This window comes from Lagopus leucura, unplaced genomic scaffold, assembly GCF_019238085.1.
Source record: "Lagopus leucura isolate 7727_CA_CO unplaced genomic scaffold, USGS_WTPT01 Super-Scaffold_100004, whole genome shotgun sequence".
In the NCBI taxonomy this organism is placed as follows: domain Eukaryota; kingdom Metazoa; phylum Chordata; class Aves; order Galliformes; family Phasianidae; genus Lagopus; species Lagopus leucura.
Window position 1 is genome coordinate 11,426,167 of NW_024962264.1, and position 26,214 is coordinate 11,452,380.

Genomic DNA, 26,214 nt, shown 5'->3' on the forward strand with positions numbered 1-26,214 from the left:
TTGTTTCTACTGCACAGCTTTCCTGGCTCTTGAAGAAGCTTTGCTTCTTACAAGATGTATTGCTAGATAAGGCTCCTATTTCTCAGTTACTGAAGCTCTGTGTGTACCAAATACGCGGCTTACTAATGTATAACATGCTTCTTATCTTTCCTCATGTACTTATCAAAGTTGTGTTCTGATGTTGTACATCAGCACTGCATCCTATACGTGAAGGTCATTCTCAATTGAGTTAGTGATGCATATGATATGACAAAAAAAGTGAAGGCACTACTATTACGAACTTGTCACATCAGTTCACAACTCACCCTAAACTGGATGCATAAGCATAGCTGTGAAGGCCTGCAGTCTGTCCTTCTGATAATCCAGGCTGGGAACAGTAATGTGCAGATGCCCAAGAAAGAATTCTTGGTTCTACATTTAGCTCAGAGGACCTGCAACATTTGTTGAAGTAACAATGCCCATGTCAATAAGCCTGCCATGATAGCATCAGGTTTCTAAAACTTTATGTACTGGACTGAAAATCACCACCACTTCAAACTAACCTCTGTATTATTAAACTAGGACACAGGGCCTCCAGTGGTTCCTATCTAGCACTCAAAGGTTACTTACGTGCCCAAGGCTTAGGCTGCTATGCTGTTTTTTCAAAAATATCACAAAACCTAAAAAGTACAGATGAAAAGCAAGAAAAAGCCACAGCCAGAGCAGCTCAAATAAAAGGTCAGTTCACTACATCTCTGCAACATCTGCTAAAAAGAGGCAAGTAAGTAAATAAATGAAGTCTTTTTTTCTTTTTTTAAGGAGGAACATTCATTTAAAATCCAAGATCTTCAAAAATCGTACGTTTCATTCTAAACAGAGATGAAATAAAATTAATTAATTAAAAAAATTAATCTTGGGGAAAGAAATATTTACAGATTATGATAGAAAATATATGAAAAAAAATACTCTATGTCTGCATTTCAAATAACTCCTCCAGCTTCAGGTACTTGGTGGGGACACAGAAAGGGACACATTTATGATGGTAAGAAGCTATTCCCCTCTATGCCAGGATCCATTTATGTGGGTTATGTAAAAAAGGGCCTCCTCACCTACGATTTGTGCTTCATTTTCAACATTCACAGGAAAGGAAAAGGAAAAGCAGAATAAAACACTGGATTAATACGTTAACATTAGAGGATTTCACTCAGAGACTCTTGTAATTATAGTACAATTCTAATTATCGCTTGAAATGAAGAAAATTACAGATCATTGATGATGATGAATCAAACGGAATTGACATAGTGATTGCTACCAGAATTTGTAAACAGCCTGAAAACACTAAGTGGACAGTAAAAAGTCCAGGTTTATTTTCAAGGGGTATTAACAACCAGTTAATCTATGTGTATTCCTATGAATACCACATAAGAAAAGACATGCTCATGGTAAGAGCTCAGACTGAGTGGGCATGGCTGGGCCATTCACCTGCTAGTACTCTCATAAGTGGATAAATATTGGGAAGACTGACCATCCAGACTGCATGGAATTTACACGCTCCCTTGAATGCTGTTCTCTGTTTAAACACACGTGTAGGTCAGAAACAGGTCTTTCATTTTGGCCAACCTGTGCAGAAGACAGCATCATTCAAGGAAGAGGTGGAAGATGTCAATAACTAGTGCTGGAAACATAAATATGCATAATGAATGTGCAGTTTTGTTGTGTTTGTGATCTTATGGAATACAACTACCATTACACAAAGGAAGGAGAAATTGATTTAGACTGCAGAACAAATATCTGCTTGTTAAGGGAACACACTTCTGCTCCAGTATTTAATGGTAAATACTGTACATTAAAATTTCATCTTGGTAATTTTTCTCCTGGTAAGGAAATGCAAATAAAAATTGTGTAAAGAAATACTGAATGGGACTACACAAGAATCTGTATTATTAATATACGTTTAAAATAGTGGGCTTGGGCATTATACAAATCTAGCTGATTTGCCTTTTCAAAACATCAGAGTTTGCAGAGATTTAGAGTTACCGAAGGAGCAATACACAGTTACTTATTTAATTTTCTATGTACCAAGAGTTTTGAGAAAAGATGCTCTTGCAACAGTTTTATCCTGATGATGCTAGGTTCAAGCATCGTTGTAAAATTCCTGTGTTGTTTCAAGGAGTACTTCATATTCCAACCAACAGGTGGGAAAGTTTCATGGTATATGAACTTGAACCAATTAAAATAATGTATGGTTTGACTTAGAAAGAAAAAATAAGGTAAGACTAACAAAACAAAGACTATTAAAGCTGCAATGATTATGTTCACAAATTAGGTTTTTGGCCCTCTGTGAGCATGCACAAGGACTGTTTCAAAAAATAAAAACTGCCTCTTAAAAAAATAAAGTGAAAATCAAAATCCAATACAGAAATGAAGACTGAGTTTCATTAACTTGTTCTCTAGGGTTCGGAGAAGTGGTACAGTGAAGACTTCAACTTTATCTTCCACATTACAGATCACTGTTCAAAGCACCATCTGCTATTATCTTGTTGTATATTGGGAAAAAAAAAGCGGTGAAAAATTATTTTTTATCACTCCAGAATGGAAATCAAAATATCTGAAGTAGCGTTGTATGATTGTTTTGTTTTCTTTTTTCATACCAGCTGCATATGGGTGCATCTGGAAGGAGGATAGCTACTGTGGAAACAGCAGTTTGATTACAGAAACAGCAATTCCTGTTTCTTTGCAAGTCTACCGTGGCTACAATTTTCACAGCACAGAAATAAAGCAAAATAACAAGGGTAAATTCCCAAAGTAGATCCTATTTGTGGCATAGCTCTAGCACTAATTCTGTATATAGTGATGAATTACACGTTTGCCTCCTTAGCCAAGAAAAACAACTGTCAGATCTCAGACCTAGATCTGCTTTTCCATTATTTCAGCATTTTGCCATGTGACCCTCCTGAGGTTATGCCACTAACACCATCCACTCTCCCCAAAATCTCACCTTTTAAAATTTTGTTGTTGCTGATTTCACACCTGCATTCCTTTTGTCTATACAGAGACACATTACACATTGCTACACTCTGTATATTAACAAAATAGGACATAGGCTTCGCTAAACCTCAATATGTACATCTGGGGATAATGGATGAAAGAGTAACAATTGAAGGTATGAATTTATGTTGAATAAAGAATGCCTACCCAAGTCAACATAAGATTAATGTTACTGGCAGTACTTTATCATTTTGGTAAAAAACATTACTCTGACAAAAACATGATGGGATAATACTGATTTATAATACTGTAACTTTAAAAAACACAAAACCACAGTTCTGCTCTCAGCTTTGGCACTTGATATTATTGTCAAACTTTATTGGAAACACATTTATTTTGATTTCTGAAAATCTAACAGTGTTTAGCCATTTCACAGCTGTGAACAGTAAAGATGCTTCTGCCTCATTTACAGATCCTGAACATGAATCAGACAATCAGCCGCAACATTAGTCAAAGAGAACACTAGCTAATGATTTCTGACAGGCACTGCAGTAGCAGGCCAGGGCCCAGCCTGGGTAGCAGCATCTGACAATATTTTTTTCTAGAGCCAGCAATAGATGTGGAAGACAGAAAATGCAATCAAGCAATGCTGGCCTTGTACCACTTAGTACCCCATATATTTTCAGAAAGAAAACACACTACGCTAACAGTCACCAAATAATCTTTTCAATTCCATTCAGTGAAAATAAAAAAACAATACTGTCATACGCACAGGCATTTTCCAGTTCAGTGAACTCTGTCCCACAGCTCCCTAATAAATGCATATTTAAAAATAAAACGGATACTTTTTAGTAGCTCATGCTGTAACTCTGATAATTCATTTGCTGTAGATCATGAGAAAAATCAATCAGAGGTTCTGTCACGGATTTACCTTTCCTATCTTCTGTATTATGCTGAATTCACCACAGGGGCCAAACTGCAAAGCTTTTGGAGCTTGAAGTGTGCACAACAGAAAGGAACCTATGCATCCATTCCACTGCAACTGCTTTCACTAACCTCACTTACGAGGAGAATGCATAGACACACAGGTATTCTACAGGAAAATTAGAGCAGTTTCACTTTATTCATGTTTTTGAGGTTGAGAATGCAAATTTCCTCTTGAAACTGCCATTTTTCCTATGCAAGTGCCATCTACTGTACATGGGGTGGACAACATTTTAATAAAAGAATAGCAATCTAATTTAAAAGAATCGTTTTCCCCAATTTTCTGTTTTTTGTTTGTTTGTTTTTTGGCTTTTTTTCTAGATCAGTGTTTACCCCTTAACCAGTAACATACTGAATTAGATTACATTTTGATAACATTTCAATACCAGTGCAGCCCTTATTACCATAATTCAAGTGGGTCCATGCCTGTGGCAATTCTGAGTAAGAACAAAGAAGATTTCCACCCTGCAAATTTGGATGTATTCTTAGTTTGGACAAAACACTGTGCACAAGAGTTTGAACAGCAGAAAGAAAATTATATTGCTCATTTAATGTATTGATTATAGCAGAGCTTATTGATCCCAGGAAAACAATACACAAACATCAACTGAATGGCAGGCCTTGCCTTGTTAAGTGCTGACTGTACTTGGGCATAACGAGCATCTAGAAGTAGTATAATATTCAGGTCGTATACTCACAGTTAAGACATACTAATACTGGGTGCCAAGCTGAGGAATGAGGGAGTAACTGCTAGGATTGCTCTCCCTAGAGCACAGGCTTGTGATAAGAGGTGGCTATTATTAAGATGCTACTTGGATGACACTGCTGGAAAAGTAGTCGCTCCTTCCACTCCTCTCCTGTTATACCTGGCAAGCAAGCGTAATATTTATCTCGATGCTCTATGAACTTGCACAGCAATGCTAACTTCAAGTTATTCCTGTCTATATTTGTTTGAAGCACTAAAGCCCTGGGGAGATAGGTTAATGTTTCACTTATTTCTTAAGAGTCTATCAGGACAGAATCTAGATTCTTTTCTGGTCTAAAGCGTTTCTCGTGTACTTTATATAGCATTCAGAACATAGGTGCTTTGCTTCAATCCTGAATGGAAGATATGCAAATAAAAACAACTCATTAAAAAACTTCATTTCCATAGAAAAATTTCTACTTTCTATTGGATTTCATGAGGTCAGGAGTTTACTCTCAAAGCTTGGTTTTTCTGCATAGCAAACTTCAAAACTAGGGAATGCAGAAATGATTGAATAAACGCTAACTTCTGTCCTTATTCTTGTTTCTTTGTTATTAGCTTCTGTATTACTGCTGTTAATTCTGGCCTTCTGCACCACTAACAGTGAAATTCTCATTCTCTGTTATTACAACTTCTGTAGAAATGCAGTCATCATTCTGTTATTTAGCACACCTCAAAAGGATTTTGTTAAAATTAAAATAATAATAATTAAAAAAATAAGCCAGTTCAGAGCAAAAACCTATGCAAATGTCAAAGCCAGGTATTTCAATTTCTAATTATTGTACAATTCAAAATCTTTACTGCAAAAGACATTACCCTAGTAAAGGTTGTTGTAATCTTCGTTTAGTACAGGAACGTAATGTTTTTCCAAACCAGCCACTTTTGGCATATTTTTTCAAAGTAAAGCATGGCTTAACAGTCTGGAGTGAAGAAGCTTCATCTGTTACCCTTTAACAGCAATAAAAGAGGAAAATACAGTTTATGTACCCTTTCCATCCTGACAGATGTGACAATAGCTGGAAACACTACGCCTGCCAAGAGCTTTTATCAAGTATGTTATAACAACTAGTAATAAGTGTAAATAATAAATGGCCACGATCTTATGGGAAACAGTGGCAATACTAAACAATTTTTGGTGCTTGCTGATGGGAGTCTGCTAGTCTTGGAATTCCCTGGCTTCCCAGTAGAGTTTTGGCTTGACAATAAACAACAGTTTAATACTTGATCTAATCCCAGCCAGGAGGTAAGTTCAACAGCAAGCTTTTGCAGATGTTCACATCCAATAATCTATCCATAATTGATGAAACAGGGAGGTCAGATGTAATGGTTGCTACTATTCCAGCAACAAATAAATGGTTATTGACAAAACAAGCCAGTGTGGCGCTGAGTGCCGAGCAGTGACAAGCATGAAACAGTGCTGAGACAGAAGTAGTGATGTGAACACAGCCCTTCATCTTGAGAATTCCTCAATATGATGTGTGGTATGAGGGCCACTCTGACACATAAGCAGATGGAGTTGACTCATAAAGGAAAAATGAGATTCTGCAACAACATAAAAGACAAAGGCGGAGGCAGAGAAAGAATCAAGGAGAAAGGGGAGGACAAGATTAGAAATTTGGGTAAGTGCAACTATGTGAATTGTTCAGAAATGTTTTTGTATAGTATCACTGTGATCCAGATGTCTGGATTGCTTTTATCACACTGTTGTGTCTACATGAATGTACCACGCTGTCAGATTGCTGTAGCCTCCTAAGACCTTACTAACCATACTGTATGCATGGGCACGCTTCGATGCTCATTACTTTTTAGACAGAGGATCTATAAATGTTCTCCTTCATGCTCCATAATATATTTAATCTACTCATTAAAGGATATTTTTAACTACAAAAGTTCTCCAAGCCAAAAGCAAACATACAAATCCTTAGATTTGCATAACACAATGGAAAAAATTGCAGTGATAAACAAGAAGGTATTAAAAAATGTCTGTCAGTTAAAGACTTATTTTTCTGTATAAATACGTGGAAGTAAGGGAAAAGTTCTCAATCAGATGAAAACCTGATATTTTTTTTGAATTTTAACCCATGTGAGAAATGTAGTAAAAGGATTAATGGACTGCTTTTATTGACTGAATAAAATTTGAATCATTTACATGCAGACATTCACTTGAAATCTTTTGCATCCATTTCAGTGCTAAAAGATAGTATTTTTACAATTTTTACTATGCAATATTCTAATATGAAAAACGGCAGAATGAAATGGTGGCCATTATTGCTATATGTAGTCATAAAAAGATTTCAGGCAGAAATATTTTAAATATTAATATTACTAAAATCACTTAAAGCACAAAAGAATGTTAAATCGATTTATTTAGAAGTACAATTTATTTCACACTTTGCTACCAATTCTTTTAATCAGTTCTGCAATAATACATAAGCTGAAAGAAAAACAACAAACAAACTGCTTCTAATAATGAAGCAGCAAGCTCTAGGTTTCACACAGGGAAATTTCGGTGTTTTAACTTCTTGGGTTATGTATCTATCAAAGAGTAAGTTTTAATTTCTGTAAGGTGACTGAATCAAGACCTCAATTTGATGGTTCTGATCATGCAAAGTTGTTAAGCATTTGCTACACCTGAATATTTGAGTCTGAAGTCAATGGGAATAATCACATTGAAATTTAAACACGTATTTATTAAGCAAATTGCTGTTACTTGAACTATACCAACATGAAAAACCAATTTAATTTTAACAGCCTTACTTTATAGAATTTTTAAAGCCTGTTCATTTCAGCTAAACCATACGAAGGAAAACAAAACCTTGTACATTATGAATATATTTGCATTTACGTATTGAAATTCCCAAGTTTGTACAACGTGGGTACAAGTGCTTCGTTTCTCAAAACATATAAGAAGCCTGACTTCTGTAAGTCTATTATCTAATAGAATTAAAAATTTCTTACAGATTTTTTTCACCTATTTGCTGCAGCCCTGGCTGTAAATATATGTAAATACACCAACAGACACACTACTGAAAAGTTCTTGTTTCTCAGACATTATAAGCTACAAACTTAGATGTGATGCAATTATCCCTTGATTATAATAGTTTTCAGGTTCCTAAGTTTAGCATACCCAGAAATTCAATATAGTCTAAAGTAGATGAAGTAAAGAACCTCTGTAACATCTTTTTAACATAGAATTTTAGTGCTTTGTCTTTTTTGTTCCTATTCTCTGGGAATAAACAGATGAAAATGTGTATATCAACAGTTATATAATTTTTTTTTTTTTTTTTTTTTTTTTTTTTTTTTTTTTTTAGCTAACCTAGAAAAAAGTTTCAACATAGTAAATAGAAAATGCCTGCATAAATCCCATCTTTTAAGTTACAGTAGACAAGCAGTTAGATTTTTAGAAAAACCTCAGCCAGGGCAAATGGTCTAGTTTTTAATGGTTCTATGTCCACGTGGAGGCCAATCACAAGTGGTCATTCCCCAGGGTTCAAACTGGTCCTCTCCAACACTTTTATCAGAGGGACTGAATGTACCCTCAGCAAGCCTGTGCCGAGTTGTGCAGTTCACACAATAGAAAGAAAGGCTGCCATCCAGAGGGACCTGGACAGGCTCCAAAAGTGGGTGCATGCGAGCCCCATGAGGTTCGCCAAGGTGTTGCCCTTGGGTCAATGCAACCCCAGATAAGAATACAATCTGGGAGAAGAACTTATTGAGAGCAGCCCTGTAGAGAAGGACTTGAGGGTCCTGATGGATGAAAAGCTGGACATGAGCCAGCAGTATGCTCTTGCAGCCCAGAAGGCCAACTGGGAAGAAATTTTTTACTTAGGGGATACTGAGGTGCTGGAACAAGTTGCCAGAGAGGTTGTGGATGCCCCATCTCAGGAGGCATTCAAGGCCAGATAGGATGGATTCAGCCTGATCTGGTTGGTGGCAACCCTGCCCAGCTTGGAACTGGATGTTCTCTGAGATCCTCTCCGAACTAAGCCATTCTATGATTCTGTGATTTGTAGCCTTATATCTCATATCTGGCTTGTACCTTGCCTGGGAAATCAAAAGGATAAGCCATCTCCACAGGCGATATCCAGCACAGCTATCCCAAAGTAGTACAGTCAGAGAAAAGCCTCCACTTGTTCCCCATAACTACCAACTGCTCTGCTCTCAATGTCTTGGTTAAAAATGGATGCAAAGACATTCATTTGCAGAGAAATTCAAGGAGTTTTTATAGTTTTGTCCTCAACATTTTGACGTGCTCACCATGTCAGAGCCGAGTGAACCCCCAGTAAGTGAATTTTGCTACTTTTGAGTTACTAGTTTACTAGTAACTATAGCTTGTTACACAGTTACTAGCTATAAGTTTTTGAAGACATTTGGAGTCTTATGAATACTTCTCTTGATATTATGGCAATATCTATTATTATTATTTACATGCTTCAGCATGTCAAGTCTTACTGATGCCGCACTCTAGCCCCTTCCAGTTCTTCTGCAAACTCACATGGTGTTTGGTGTGTGCATGCATGTACACAGGTGCATGTGTGTAGAACACAGTAATAAAATTAGCCATTTCATAATGGATATCCTGTTGCAAAATTTTACAAAAAATAGAGTTGTAAGTTTGGTAAATGCTATGATTTTTAAATTCAGGATTTTTAATATGCATATTTTGGATAAGGCTACACAAACCTTATAAATATACATAAATTCAGCAACTTTCATACCATTTTGGAATTGAAAACAAACCCCAAAATTGATGTTCTCCACATATAGCTCCCAAAATTGGAGTTTTAAACTCATATTCAGATTCCTGAGAGCAGCAGAGGAAACACAGTCTTAAAATTTGGAAAATGTCTTAAAGATTTGTTCAATGGAATGTGCAGTCAAATCTTCAGCTCACTGTCTTCTTGCTCTTTTGGGGTGTCTGCATGATTACATTTGAAATCATAGCAGCTGACAAAAAACCACACTTCTATGGCATTTTGGTAGTCAGTCTTAGAGAATGTGAGACTTCTGAAGAATCAGGTTAACATCAATAACTCATTATTGCATTCACTGTTGCTATGGCAAAACTTGGAAAACACGGAAATAATCTGAAAATCTTCTGATTGGCTTGTAATGCATGAGGTAACAGATTTTTTTTTGTTTGTTTCTTTTTTCTTTGTCTTTTTAAAACACATTTCATTTTTTCTTGTTCCTTATGCTCTATGATTGCTGTGTAACTCGACTGTTGTAACTCCGCAGCAGCACTGCATTTAAGACTGCTTTCTCACAAAGTGTATTCTTACTGCACATCTATCTTGACAGAAATCCAGTTTACTGAGGGGAGCTATTCTGATGCCACTAACCAAGCAAAATGTAATTTGAAGAACAGGCTCAGAAGGAAAATAATACCATGTTCCAAGGCAATTATGGTGGACATCATATAACCAAGGTGCCAATTTGTGTGGTATACAGAAAGGTACTGAAGGAAAACAATGTTATTACATCTCAGAACTATTGGGTATATTTTTTATTCAAGTTTTCAAGAAACGGGCTCAGATAGGAAAATGATTATCTAGGATAAACCAATGGAAGAAATCCTTCCTTGACTAAGAGACTAACTTTCATATCCAAAATAATGTTAGGTCTTTCGTCCTCATTAAAAATTAAGAATTAATTGAACGATCAGACATCCCTGAAGTTTCACATCTCCTTTAGTATTCTCAGCTCAGATTGTTATTTCTTACTTCTATAAGCATTTGAGGCAAAGTATTTTGTCAGGGTAACTTTTAGTACCAGTACTAACTGTTCTCATAGAATAGTGCTTGTCAGAGAATCACACACATAATTGCAGGGGTTGGAAGGGAACTCAAGAGATCACTGAATTCAACCCGTGGCTAAAGCAGGCTCCTTGCAATAGGTTGCACAGGTAGACGTCCAGACAGGTCTTGAACATCTCCATAGAAGGAGATTCCGTAGCCTCTCTGGGCAGCCTGATCTGGTGCTCCATCACCCTTACCATAAACAAGTTCTTCCTTGTGTTAGCACAGAGCTTCCTAAGTTAAAGTTTTGGCCCATTGCTCCTTGTCCTATTGCTACACACCACTGAGAAGAGCGTGGCCTCATTCATTTGCCTCCCACCTCCCTTAGATATTTATAAACATTGATCAGACCCGCTCTCAGTCTTCTTTTCCCCACGCTGAACAGACCTAGGTTATTCAGCCCTTTATTATCTTAGTGGTCCCCTTCTAGGAGATCCCTGTCTTTTTTCAACTGGGTAGCCCAGAACCTGGACACAGTACTCTAAATGTGTCCTCACCAGGGCAGGGATGTTCATCCCACCAATGTCTGCCAGCAGTGGGACCTCCCAGAAACAATAAATTAATTTAGTTGCAAGAATTGGCTCACTAACCCCAGACCTTCCATAAGAAAACCTTTTTCAGCATATAATCTGTTGTCAGAGTCAAGATCAGTCAGAAGTGCTTACAGTCAAGGTTGACTCAGGTTTTTGTCTGGTCTTCTATTCCTTAACTAAGAAAAATACAGATTTTCTATTTGAGCACACTTTTAATAAAAATTTTAAACCTGCTCCAATAAAAGTGAAGCCTCTAGGAATTATGAGTTTCTTATTCTAGCATTTCTTAAACTTGTACATGACCCTATTTTCTATGCTGAGAAAGTTATGCACCATCAAAATGGCTAAATATCAATTACAAATAAGCTTGATGAAAAAAAAAAAAAAGGAAGTTTGAAATCATTTCCATTCAATACTATCTTTTGATGTGTTTTGTGAGCCCCACTTAAGCGTTTCTGCAGTGAAAACAGTGAAAGCTTAAATCTCAACTTGGATTTCTATCCTGACGCTGCTTGCAGAAGCGTGTCTTGAAGTTCAGTCTCCCACTAATGCAATAGGTTAGTAAACAAACCTCAAAGAAATTATGCTCACTCTTCTAAATCATCTTTTACAACACATGGGAAAAAAAGAGTATAATGTAGTCTATTTTTTTAACTTTCTTACTAGTTAGGATCCTCCTTGAGTTGTAAACTCACATAGAAATATGGCCATTATTTATATAATTAAGAACAATAGATACAATTAGATAAAATATACAGTGTACACTAATTTTAGCATATCTGCCTTCCAAGTACATTTACTTACATTTTCTCTACTTGCATGAGTTAAAATTTTCAGGTTTTTTAGATACAGATTTTTTCAGAAATTAAAATTATGGTCATAAATCACCTCTGATTACTTTAATAGGGTCATTTTGAATGTGAAGATGCCTTTATAAGTTCATAAATTTTCTTGATAATTTTATGCCTGTGGCTTGTATACCATAATTCTGACAATTGATGCACATGGCATTATGTCATAAATTACCACATTTATTTTGGCATGAGTTGCAGCTCAAGAACCCTGCTCCTATTATTTAAATGTGTAACATAACTGAGGCACAGATATCCAAAATAAAGGAACATCTGAAAGAAACAAATGCTCAGAAAGGTATAGGAGCTGGAATTTTTCTGATAACCTGGGATGCAAGTAATTGAAAGAGAAAAAGCCCCTGATGTCCAAGATTTGAAGTATTCTTAAAAGTCCAGTATATTAAAAAACCCCACATTGCGAATTAGGTTACAATGCCCTATGTAAGATTTTGAATGACATACAGCTGTATCAGTTAATATTTCGCCTGTTATGTAAGTCTTAAGAAAAAACAAGCAGCAACTTTCACTTCAAAATTAGTTTAGATGGAGAAATTTCTCTGAAAAAAAATCTATAATGCTTGAGATAAAATGTGTGCATTAGGAACTATTAATATTTCCTGTCATATTTGGGGGAAATCTAATAATCTTGGTTATAATCTGGATGATATGAAAATATTATGAACCTACTATGCTGATGCTTAACATAATTAGTTTTCAGGCTTTTAAACTTGCACATCTTTATGTTTTTACACCTAAGTAGGTTCAGTGAAATCCATCAAAGGTATCAAATAAAATTAAATCAACTTATACAGATTATGCGCCAGATGAAATTCTGTTAGATTATTCACCAAGTGCCTAGCAAACAAAAAATCCTTCTCCAACAAACACAGCCCATTCAATACAAAGTGACTGCACATTTTTGATCTAATAGGCTGCAGCTCAATCATTTCAACCTTTAATTACTGCATCAGATAATGAATATTTTGAACATATGCTTCTCCACTCTAGAAGACATGAATGAAAGAGAAACAAGTTTATATGCATGCTACTGTGTGTCTGTTGGGGGAGGGAGTAGCACGCTCAGCAGCAAAAGGAACCAAGTGGCAACAATTGGAGGAAATGGTATCTGTAACAGCTGCTCCTTTCAGATTCCCCTAGAAGGAGACTGCCTGAGGTGAACCACAGCACAAAAGGATAAAGAAGATGAAAACTGATGCAAAGCAGGAAAATAACTGCTGAGACCCCTGAGCCTACACCCGAGTAGTCCCAAGCTGTGTGGCAAGACCTCTTTAGCATGCTACAGAAGCTGGTGATGAACTACATATTACCATGAGGCAAACTGGCTCCTAGCAGTATTGTCTGCATGTTATGTGTAATGATAACCAGTGATCCTCTGGGAATGGGATGCAATGATTTCATCTCTGTAAGCATCTGAGCTCCCCTTGGATACAGAGACCATTAAACTGAGAACAGAAGGGTAAATTTTAGGCAATGATTTCTAATTGGAGAGTGAAGACAACTTGTGTTCAACACCACTGAAAACCACTGATATTTTACTGCTCTCTATACTGATGATTACTAAGGACAGAAGGAAAAAAGGAACTAAAATGTTACCACTTTTTCTCAGTTCCATAACGCACAATATATTTTCAGAATGAAAGTTCTTCATAGGTTTGTTATGCAATCTCATTAGAGATGTCATTATTTTAGGTATCTTTATTTATTCTGTAAAGTATTAATATTAATAAAACACCATCTTATGCTCTAAAAGAATTTATCCATTTATGTTTTATATTACAGAGAATTTATTTCCCCTTTAATTAAAATATACACTGCTTTCCATACCTGTCAGGTGTTTTTGTAAATTAAAGGCAGAACATCCCATGTACACATTTTAAATTAATAGTAGTACACTACAAAATTGAAGGTACTAGAACCTTCCTCAAAAACAAAACAAAGCAAAACAAAAAAAAATCCCAACCATACTGCACGTAACAAAAAGAAATGAAACTTGCAAATGATTTCTGTAACTTTTTGGCAGGAGACATGGGGGAGCAATACTGGGAAACAAGTAACTATAAAATTTAAGCAAAATGGACCCTGAGGAAACAATGCCAGAATATCTAATATTTCTGATGCTTTCAAGGGTAGTTTGATCCTTTCTATAATACAGAGACTATATAGTCTTGTTCATTAGTAAGTTTTTACTGTGATGGAGAGATCAAAGGAACATGCAGGCTTTGTTTAGCTGATTTATTTGTCTTAGTGCTCTTCATCATCCACACAACTTATTCTGACTCTCAGAAACTTAACAAGAAAAGTTGCTCAGGTAAAAATGTCTTCATACTTGTAGGTCAAGAAACCAACACAGATGAAACATCAGCACAAAACAACTATAGCCTAATCTGTTGTACTGAACATTATCATGTTCAGCTGCAGAATACAGCTGAGTAAGAGCAGGCTTTTTGGCTTCTGACTAGAAGTGCACTGTCTACAACATACACATCCTACTTTCCAGAATGAGTTTGATTTAGACAGAAGAAAAGCCAATCAGCATTGAAGGATTATATATAAAGGTGGTCCAAAGCTTTTGGAAAAGTCGTGTCATGAATCACTGAAAACATATGAAAGTGTATTTCAAAAAAAATCTAGAACACATCCTAAACCACTGGAGCAAAGCAAACAATGGGAAAATTCATAATCAGTTCACTCCATGACTTCTATTGGCCTTTCTGAGAAAGATGAACTACCACAACCAAAACCACAAAGAATGTTCTCTATAACATTTGCTCATTAATAAAATTCTGAGTAACTCCACAGATAAAGGAAGAAACTAAAACAGAAACAGTAATTTTCCAAGTGAGTAACAGCAATAATCATAGACAAAACAAATACGTTTTTCCCACATTTTTAGAGGGTCACTGAAGACTGTGACCTCTCTGATGACAGATAAATCAAGCTGTTCCTTATCTTTCTTTTCCTGCTGACCTATGAAGAAGTGGAGAAACACTCCTTCCCCACTTGTCACACATTGAATTTGCACTGTCTTTGAATGATCATGTGGGGGAGGCGCAAGGGAAACATGAAAAGTGGAGCCTGAACCCATGCATCATCAGAAGAGATTACAAGTAAAAAGCACTATAGCTTTTCACATCAAAAGCAATTCATATTTCTTCCACGTATTCTGAAAAGCTTAACATTTGGACTGACAGTTTAATTGTTGCTCACAAATACACTGTAATCCAACAAATTCCAAAAATAGTTTGCTTTTTTTAAAAAAATAAAAAATCATAACCAAATAAAACCTAAATAAAACTAGGCAAAGTTGTTTTATGTGCACATAAAGAGAAAGGCTCTGAGAAAGCTAAAGCAACGTTAAAATAAACTTACTGATAATGCTGTCTTCTCTTCTCCAGCAAAATGATACACTAAACTTAAGCAATATGCAGCTTCTCCTTCCATCTTCTTATCACCTCCTACAGAAAGGATTACAGCTACAGTTACCAGTGTAGTCTTAACAAAATGACATAAGCAGAGACAAACCTTGCAGGTTATTAAACAACATGTAGATGCTTATATGCTGCTGTAAGTTTTTCCTTTCCCTTACCTTTTCATTTATCTTTTTTTCCAAAAAAAATCTGCTTCTATTTAAATAGGTAATTAAACTTAGAGGCTAGGGGTTTAAACAAAGTTCAACAAGAATGTTCCACACAGTCAGAGAAAATGTCTTACAGTAAGTAATGCAGAACAATCACCTTAATGTGCTGTAACGTTCTCTGTCATGAATTGTTTAATAGAACTCTGTTCTCACCTTAGAACATACAAGCACCCTTTCTTTGTCTCTACAAAATAAAATATGTAATGCATCTTAAGATACAAACAACCTATATTGACCTGCATATTTGGACATCGAGAGATAACTGTCAGTGGGCCACGCTGAGAGATCTGGGACATTTCAGCAGATGGAAGAGAAAGTTCAGGCAAAGGATCTCATTAATGTGTTCAGAAGTCTAACAGAAATGTACAAAGAAGGTGGAGTCAGGCTCTTCTAAGAGGTTGTCAGTGACAGGACAAGGGGCAGTTGGCACAGGCTGTAATTCCATCTGAACGCAACAATACTTTCCTACTGAGAGGGTGGTCAAACATTGGAAAACTCGGGGTGGTTGTGGTGTCTCCACCTGCAGAGCTGGTCAAAACTCGACTGGATGCTGTCCTAGACAACCTGCTCTAGCTGACTGTGAAAGGGATGGGACTTGATCTCCAGAGGTCTCTACCTCAACTGTTCTGCAATTCTGTAATTTTCTTCCTTCAGGTTTCAAAATATTTATACAAACTAAGATATAAAGATGAAATCTTACTTGCTTATGATAGAAAATTGCTTTTTGCAAGTGCTAAGTACGTACGTAAAATGAAAAACAGTCATCCAGCAGACAGTATCACTCAAAAATTGCCAAATCAACAATCACTTGCTAACCAAAATCTCACTTGCTAGTTACGGGTTTCTGGTTCTATACCATTACTTCCAGTAGGGTGTTTTGTTTTTGGAGATGAAGCTTTCAGAAATCTAAGATTCTTTGTTGTCAGCAAGAAGGCCTTACTGTTTTAGTGAGGTCTGGAAGTGCACAAATAGCGATTCTCTTTGACTTCCGTAGAAAATAATCACTCAGTTTAACACTTCACAATTTCTACTTTACTCTTCAGAAAATCATAGTATGCCCATCAAATAAAAGTACATGAAAATGTTATTTTATACGTACCGTTTTTTGCCATTCTGATAGCTTTTATTAATGTTTTGATGGCCTGCTGTCGTTCTTTGTTTTCTAGCATTTTGTCTGCTTGTAATATATAAATTCTCCAAAGATGGTCACATGCCAGTGAATAGTAAGTGTGGCCTGTCTCATCCTTCCACGTTGAACCTTCTGTTAGCTGGTAAAATGCTTCATAATGCTCAGCAGCCTTCATGACATGACCTGAAAAATTTCATTCATAACTGCAACCAGTGTAATCAACAACATTTTGATAAGTTATTAGTGTGTCATTTTCTTACTAGAAAGCCAATTGCATCTCAATCCATTCACAGATTTTTAAACAATCTTCAGTATGTAACTTAGAAATCATCGGAAAAATTACCAGAAATACTGCATGTTCAACTTTTTGCATCTTAGCTTTCTTTGTGGATTCAGTGTTGGGGTCATATGATCTAAAAGATACTACCTTAAAATTTTCTAGAAAATAACCTGTTGTAGGTTCATTAAAATGACCTCTATGGATCTTATATTAAAAAAACAACCAATCAATCAATCAAAAAAATGGGCATGCATGGATAAACAATCACAGTTTAAACTGTTCATCTTTTTTTTTTTTTTTTTTTTTTTTTTTTTCCATAATGAAAATGCCAAGATAGTTGGAGAGTAGAATGGAGAATAAATGTATCAAAACTACAGAAAAAAGTCGTTACTCAAATAAAAGAATTGATGAAAAGAATTGTTATGGAAAGAAACAATTCAAGAATTATTACTAGGTCAGCTCTGGAGAGTAGATGTGGTGAGATTACTGGAAGAGCAAGAACCACTACTACATTGAGTATTGAGCCTGATTTTCAAACCTAAGCTACTAGAACATCTTTCAGTGAAAAATTCACTTGAAGATGCAAGTAGTTCCTCCTTCACCCCCTAGCTTCAGCTAGCTTTTTACATGTAGTACATCTAGGCTTTCTGGACAACTGAAATTCAAAGCCCCATGAAGGAACTGAAAAATTTTCTGTATACATAGTGAGTTACAGAAAAACTACTAGGAAGCAGGTAAGCTAAGACTCAATATATGAAACATATCCTGTACCCAGTACATTGTTTTTGCAAAGAATATTCTACAGCAAAGTAGAAACGCAGAGGTGACATTTATTTAACCAGTTTGTATGTTTGTGATAGAGGAGTTCTGTCCTACAGATCATTAACATATCAATTATTACTTGTATTAAAAACTGCAATGAATGATGAAGTTACACGTGTTTGCACTTAACACCGCTTCTGGAACGTGATCTCTAAGAAACAAATACTGTTTGACAGACTTTTTAAAGTGCTGCATTCAGATTACTAAAAGAACTAGAAAGAATTAAGAAGAAAGGAAGGAGAAAGTTATTTTCCATTGGTAAGGAAGGAAAAGAGAGAAGGTTAGAGAATGGCCTGCCTTCAGCACTGTAAGGCAAAATGGAAGCTAACTTCCTGGAACCACAGCCAACCAAAGGTAGTATAACAGTTATGATAGATTCCTCTTATTAAGCTTAATTTAGATTTCTCTTTGCATATGCTACCCTTTTATAACAATGCTTTCGATTTTGTAATATAAAACATAACCTTTAGCTTTAATAAAATTAAACTTATTTTCATATTAAGCTTTTCTGTTGATTGAAGTGAACTCAACTAAGATTGATGAGCACAAGAAAGTTGACTTTCATAAAAGCAACTTTAATTCAATTTAACATAACTGTCATAGAAAAACCATTTTAAGACTCTGCAACTTATGATGCATGTAAGAGTCCCAGAGGACACAAGAAAAACACTGAAGACTGAAATGCAAATGAAAACGTGGACATCCTACAGCAGGCATTATTTGATTCCACCATTGCTGAGGACAGGTATTGGAGAGATGGCCCAAAACATGGGTGTCTTTTATTGCCACAGTAGCTAGAAGACCCCTTAAGCAGATAGGAAAACACGTACATATTCTTAACAAAATAACAAATGCTTGACATAAGACTGCACAAACAGAAATGCAAAGTGAAATCATCATCATCAAAAACTTAAAGGATTCAATGACAGTAAATGTAGCAGGAAATAGACATGCAGACTTACTAAACCCAAATCAAAACACTTTTCCATTTTAAAGAGATTTCCAAATTTTGTTTGGGTTTCTGCCTATCCAGCTAACTTCTTCAGGCAAATAAAACTCAGAAATCAATAGAATTGGAGTTATCCAAGTTGCTAAACACAGATTTTAGATACTAATTGTAAAAGCGAGTGTTGTTCTTTTAACAAAGCATGGAAAGATGGACTTAAGTTTAATTTTAATAGCTAGATCTGGCATTTTATCCACCTGCATACTCACAAGAACAGAGTTCTCATTGGAACTCTTCCAAGTCTACACACAAATGGATTGTCCTTTTTAAAGGATAATGCCATGCATTTGTGCTCCAGTTTCACTACATGTGTAATTGATTCTCTAGAATAAGAGAGTTTGATTCACGTATAACTCAAAAACTTCTAATAGGAATGGGAAGCAGAAAACTCATGATGAAGAGAAGACACCTTGGCCTGTAATCTGAAACTGAACACAGTAGCATTCTTGTAAGACTCTTAAATATAATCTTCTTAGATGGATGCAACATTATTGTTAACTATACACATATTCCTTGGACATCCCTCAGAACTATTATTTAGATTATGAGAACTATAAGATACGTTAATTTCTTCCCATGCTCCCCCACTTGCATCCCCTTGAGAAAGTTTCTGTCAGACTGGAAACTGGACTCATATATTCCATATATCTCACAGTTCTTAAGAGCTGATCTAACCATAAGAGCTTTGACCTGGCATTCTTTTTGCCAGATCTAAGCAAAATCTCTTTAGAGAACAATCCATCTACGTCAAGCTTCAAAAAAGCAGTATTTTCTTTTATGGTAGTATGCAAATGGAACAACAATAAAACACATTTAGTTTCACTGAACTAACCAGAGAGACTGTAAAGAAAAAAGTAACTCAATTTGGTTACAGAAACGCCGAAAAGAAGATGCTGAGGGAAAGCAAAACAAAACCACAACACAAATAATTTTAAAAATAGCTGCCAAAACTCCCTAAGCAAGAGAGGGATGGAGCCTGAAAGCCCTTACATGGCTGGAAAATTCCTAACTGAAGACTCTTTCAAGCAATACTACTAATTTTCAACCCGCAGACTTCTCAAATTTATGGAAGGTAAAACTTTTAAAAATTTTAGATTTTGAAATGTGTTCCTCCATCAAAATTACCTGAAATCCCTCCTATTTACTAGAAAATGACTTATCAGACTATTTCTTTAATCTGTAATTTTCATGCAAACTTCAAAGGCTTGTGGGAAAATATTGTCTTCAGGAGGATGGCGGGTTCATTCACTCCGATGAGTTGGAATTGCATTCAACAGTGAATTCTGATTTTTAAACACATAATTACTGTAATTTTTAGACAAACAAAGAAGTAGATGCTATTTAAAAATCTTGAAAAGCACTGGGAGAATAAGACAATTACAGATCATTGCTGACTATTGCTGACTATTTAAGAATATTTTAGTGGAAAGGCAGAGTTTTAAATGGTTTTTGTTGCTAAATGAAAAAAAGAGCAAAATTAGAAAAAAAAGGAGTGGGGAAATAATTTCAAATAGTTTGTAAAGGTATTTAATTTATATCTCCAAGAGAACTTCTTTATCTCTCTCTTCACTTCTTCTATGAAAAGTTCAAAGAGAACTTCTAGAAGGTGTTTCTAATATGATCACAGTTGAAAAATCTACTTGCAAAATGTTACACAAAAGGAGTGTACCTATTTTCAGTTAACATCGTTAACAGCAATTACATATTTCTTCTTCCCAGTGCCATGCAGTATGGACTAAATGGATATAAAAAATCTCTGATAACTCTTCCTCTTTTGTAAAAGGAATAAAAAATCAGAGATGAAATTCCTACAACATATCTACTATCGCTGCTCAAGTCTTACAGTTCAGTGGAACTTAGGACATAACAAAAAGTAACTATCAGCAATAGTCTAATCGTTTTATTTTGCCACATTATAATATGGCTAGTAAAGAATCAGTTTTAAACAATTATATGAGTAAAAAAGACATTACTCTGCCACTATCAAATTTTGGAAATAATGCAACAACTACGCATGTTTGAACAAAGATTTGCGCTAGAGTTTTTACTGAACTGAGTTACTTAGAAGTAATAAAAAAATAGATCTCTTCATTCAAGCAAAAGAACTCGATGTAATTTTGTAAATTCTGAAGGGAAATGTTTTCATGTTATCTAAAATTTCCTCTATAATTCCCTTTTCTAATACCCACTCAAGAAGCATACATTTGTTATGTCAAAATAGGTATTTTGGACAAATTTCAACCAAAACGTTGACTACTACTTTGCATGTTGGGATTTTTTATTTTTTATTTTTTTATTTTTTGAGTAGAAAGACTGACTAGATATTAACACAAATGGGTTTAAATGTGAAGCTGCCATAAAAGCAGGCACATAAATGTAATTCTCCCAGCCGCTATTTTGATGCACATTTTTGATTCCATGAATATTTTATGAAATGGCCCAAACTAAAGCCATATAACATTCCTGCATTACTGATGCTTGCGCCCGTAAGCTACAAACATTAGAGGCATGATTGAGTGCATTAAAATGAACTCATTCAGCAGTGCATTGATTACTTGAGAGAGAAAGGAAAAAAAGAGAAGTTACTCTCACTTAAGAAAACAGCATACAAACATGAAGTTTTCAACACAGAAATTAAAGATAGCAGATTCGAATAATATTGTATTTAATAAATGAATGCAGTACAAAACCATCTGGAATTCCTTACATACAATGTTGACATTAATTAGGTGAGATGTTAATTAGGTCAGATTGCTTCCAGTAGTGTACAGGTAATTTAAAATGTCACAATCTGGTAAATGCACTGGCTGACCTGTTCTAGCACCATGCCTCAGCAGTACTCAGAGATCACCTAATGATCTCCTTTTCTACCTACCTTCTTGTACATTTACCGATGAAAATCACGCCATGGAAACTGTTGCCAAAAAAGTCACGGGGCTGTTAGGTGCACTAGTATACATTCAGACAGCACATTTATCCTAAATTGTAAACATTTGTTGAAGACTTTAGAAAATAGTCCACTTCAGCTTTAAACAAAAACTGAAAAGAACAATAAAGTTCACAATAAAATTCTGGCATACTTCAGTCTAAAATTAGGACATATTTCACCATATCATGTGGACTTACAATCTACTACCAGTAACAATTAATGATAGCAAAAAGGAAAAAAAGTCATTACCATTTTAAAGATATAGGTCTACATTTCACTTTAACTGCCTGAACTATTTGTATTATTTTTATTACCTACATTCAGTTACGATAATTACGCACTATTCAGGCTGAAGTAGTTAAAAATCTTGCATTGTGGCCTTCCAGCACTTGAAGTGAGTGCATAAACAGGAGGGGGAAAAATTATTTACACGAGTGGATAGTGATAGGACAGGGCAGAACTGAGACAGGAGAGGTTTAGCTTCGATACTAGGAGGAAGTTTCTCACACAGAGGGTGATGACGCACTGGAACAGGTTGGCCAAGGAGGTTGTGGATGCCCCATCCCTGGAGGCATTCGAGGCCAGGCTGGATGTGGCTCTGGGCAGCCGGTCTAGTGGTTGGTGACCCTGCATGAAACTAAATGATCATTGTGCTTTGCAACCTATTGATATGATTCCAATTGAGCCACAATGTACAGAACTTATAAGCCTTCGACAGAAATAAACTGGGAGGTGGAAGAAAAAGCTCACATGAATTATTAGAAAAAAACACTTAGTAAATAGTTGAATCACCCTGTACATCTGAGGTAAAATAAATTGTACAGAAGTCACTGGGAACCCAAGCTTACAGAGTAGTCTGCAAAAGCGAGACAAAAATATATGAAGATTTAAGATGATTTTGCTCTTCAACACTTGTACAAGGTCTCTCTAAAACACATCTGATCATCAGATACAGGGCAAGCACTTTTAAGGTAAACAGTTGTTTGCATCTACAGCTATTTACATCCACAGGAGCTTTATAACATTTGTCGGAAAGAAGGCACAGGAAATTTGAGCAATTCAAAAGAATATTGTTATAGACACGTTGGCTCATCAAGGTGTGTTCTGACCACTTTTCCAGTTTGAAAATACACCAGAAGATCTCTCCCAAGAGTGTAAGAAGCTCAAGATAACTGAAAGGCTGCCAGGGCTGTATAACAATTGAAGCTTGGAAGTAAGGAGATGTAAGGAAAGTTAAGCATCACATAGCCTCAATACAGCCCTGGTGTACTGCAATGCAAAAACAGTATTTTATGCTGCCTTGCCTTCACTAAAAACTACAAGGCATTGGTATTGCAATTGAAAGAATGATATATTGCTTCTCCAATATTAGCTAAGTGAGTATCTGTTGTCCAAAAAGAAAAATAAAATCACAGAAATTCAATGAGATCTAGATTACTGTAACTACAGTGTATATACACTCTAGTCCCCCAAAGCTCTAAATCACTTGACTTTAAAGGTCATATATCTATACCTATACGAAGTAGAAGGCAGTGCATACTACCATATTCACACTTAAGCTGGCCACAATATCATAAACTGAAGAATGGCATGAGTTGAAAGGAACCTTTTTAAAGATCAGTGAGTTCCAGCCCTCCAGTCATGAGGAAGAGATATGTTCCACTAAACCAAGCTGCCCAGGGCCCCATATTATCTGGCCTTGAACACTTGCAGGGATGGGGCATTTACAGCTCCTCCGGTCAGTCTGTTCTAGTTCTAGTGCCTCACCACCCTCATAGTAAAAGAATTATAACATATTACCTAAATCTACACTATCTTAGATTAAGATTGTAACCCCTTGTCCTACCTCTACATTTCCTGATAAAGAGAACCTCCCCAGCTTTCCTGAAGGTCCCCTTTAGGTGACGGATGGCCACAATAACATCTCCCATGAGCCTTCTCTTCTTCATACTGAACAACCACAACTCCCTCAGCCTGTCTTCAAAGGAGAGGTGCTCCAGCCCTCTGATCATCCTTATGGCCCTTCTCTGGAACACCTCTAAGAGGTCCACATCTTTCTTACGCTGGGGATCCCAAAACTGAATTCAGTACTGCTAACAGGGTCTTAGAGTAGTGGAATAGAAGTGGAAAGTCACCTCCCCAGAGATGCTAGCTATACTTTTACTGTATAATATTATAGCACATTATTATATTACGATATAAAAAAATACTTTAAAAACTTGTTGCTTAAAGGGCTGAGACACCTCACAAGCTAGGGACAACACTAGTATCTGTGGTTGCTTGTATGTTTGCCCCCTAATCCCTTCCCCTGCTGCTGCTACGAAAGCTGCTAAGAAGGAAAGGTCTCCCCCAGGCAGCTGAAATGACAGCCGCTTTGGGGATAGTTTACTGTGGACCAGAGAGATAAAAGCTTGGAATTAACTGAAGGCTACATTACCGGAAGAAGAGCTGTTCTGAAAAAACTTCTTGTTCTCAAAGGAAAGCATAAGAAGTACAAGAGGAACAGGTACTGTTGTAGAGGTGCCAGGAACGAGTATCTTCTTGACTTTCTTTCAACTCGTACATCAGCCACTGTACCCTCAAAATTCTCAGTTGGCTCCAGGCCTTCTTAAGTTGCCTCTGGCTCTACATAAAACCTCTCTCAGATTTTCTCTGAGATACATGGCTTCTCTCTGGATCTATTGCCACAGCTCACAGTAACTCTAAAAAGAAAATTTGGTGTCAATCATAAGATTTCTCCCATGCACTCAAATGCTTTTCTCAGTTTAAATAATTTTTTTAGTGATTAGCTTTTGTTCAGATTCTACCCTTTTATTTTTCACAGCTTCCAATAATAATATCGGGTGCAATGTTGAGTTGTCTGTTGTGGAGATTTCTACATCAAAATGATGCTCTGAGTTGGTTGGACTAATGACCTCCTACAGTCCTACAGTCTCCTCAAACTTGAAGGTTATCATGCTCTGGAGTGCAAGGTATTTGTTTATTAATAGTTTTGAATGTTTGTTTTACACATGAATTCTACATATTAATGTAATGGCTGTGGAAATGCAGTCCCATTGACAACAGCTTTACTCTCAGAAGCCTTTTATCCCAGAGAAGGGATGTTTCCTCTAACCATTTCCTCTAACGATTATTAAAAGGTAACACTGCCTCCAGGAAAGTTTATCTAATATGATGGCAATTGCTGGTTTCAGCCGCAGTAATCCAAGGCCTAGCAAAGCTTTAAAGTAAAAAAATTCTGTTAGTGAGTGGGCAGCTTTGAATGAACCCTTCATCTCAGTACTACTCATTAAGCAGTAAATAATTAAAATACTCTGGAAAAGACAGGTAAAATACAAGCAGCAATGTCAGTAATAGACATGAAAGGGAAGAGAGGGAAAAAGAATTTAAAAAAGCAAAGAAATAATTCATTTGAAGTTTTAATAAAGTTTCATTTGCAGTCTTGTTTAAAGATATATCAGACTTTAGGGAAGTAACCTAATTACATTTTTATTCTAAGTTCTATTCAAAGACCCTAGACTTTGAATCTTTAACACAGATCAAACATAGTATAAATTACTCATGGCTATCAATACTTTAAAATGATCTCTTCATTAAAGGCCATAATCATCTGGGTATGCACATAAAGCAAACAGCAACATTTGACACACACACAAAAGAACATAAAGAGTGTGATTCTAATAGATGCGTGTACATACACGGATTATGAGTTACACATTATATTCAAGTGCACTTTAAAATGTTTATCTTGAACCGCATTCAAGATAAACAACAGCAACACTTGAGTAATTTTTAAGAATCATTTGAAATTGAACTTTACAATCACCAAATACCTTCGAACAGAAATGAACAACATTTTTTATTTATTTTTTGCTATATGTCACAAATCTTCTGTGGTAAGCACAAGTTACAGAGATTAGAATTTGCAGTATAGCAGTGCAGTGAATATTCTGAAGAGCTTCTCATTAGAAAGAAAGAATACAGATTTGTCCCTAGGTGTTATACGAAAAATAAAATTCCTCACTCAAAGAATTTGCAAGGGGAAGTTGTAGTGCTGCTGAAAGAGTTAAGGAGGTTTTTAACAAATGTGCTCATTTTTTTCCTAAGGTAAAGAATATTACTTCTTCCTAGTGTTTAATAATAAGCCTTGATTTAAATCAACTGAAGGAATAGGATGAAGAAATTTTCACAGTAGGTTTTTTTCTGAAGTGAAAATAAGAGCCCTACAGAACTTACCCTGAGTTCTCTTATTTAAAACATCTTCATTGCCTGACAACACTTCTTTAAAAAAGGAAAAAAATTAAGTATACAAGGAATATTTTTTTTATCAATTCAACAGGTCTCTTTTTTTTGCTTTCCAGTTGCATCTTCAGAAGCTTCTTTCAGACTTTCCTAATAGTATACCAATTTGAACTGAAGACATATGTAATTTCTATAACAGTCATACAATACAGTACATGCCAGTTAAATACTAGCAATGATCTCATACTAAAATATTATTCATATGGGAAC

The 26,214-nt window shown here is 35.9% G+C and overlaps 1 protein-coding gene across 10 annotated transcripts in view; it reads right to left on the reverse strand.

Annotated features, from left to right (window-relative positions):
* TTC29 (tetratricopeptide repeat domain 29) overlaps positions 1-26,214 on the reverse strand; it is a 316,699-nt gene that overhangs the window by 57,061 nt on the left and 233,424 nt on the right. For all 10 annotated transcript variants that reach the window (XM_042870538.1, XM_042870535.1, XM_042870537.1 and 7 more), the window contains 2 exons: positions 16,636-16,848; positions 15,269-15,354 (listed from right to left, as the gene is read on the reverse strand). In XM_042870538.1, the coding sequence (XP_042726472.1) occupies positions 15,269-15,354; positions 16,636-16,848 (299 nt within the window). The remainder of the gene's footprint in view (positions 1-15,268; positions 15,355-16,635; positions 16,849-26,214) is intronic.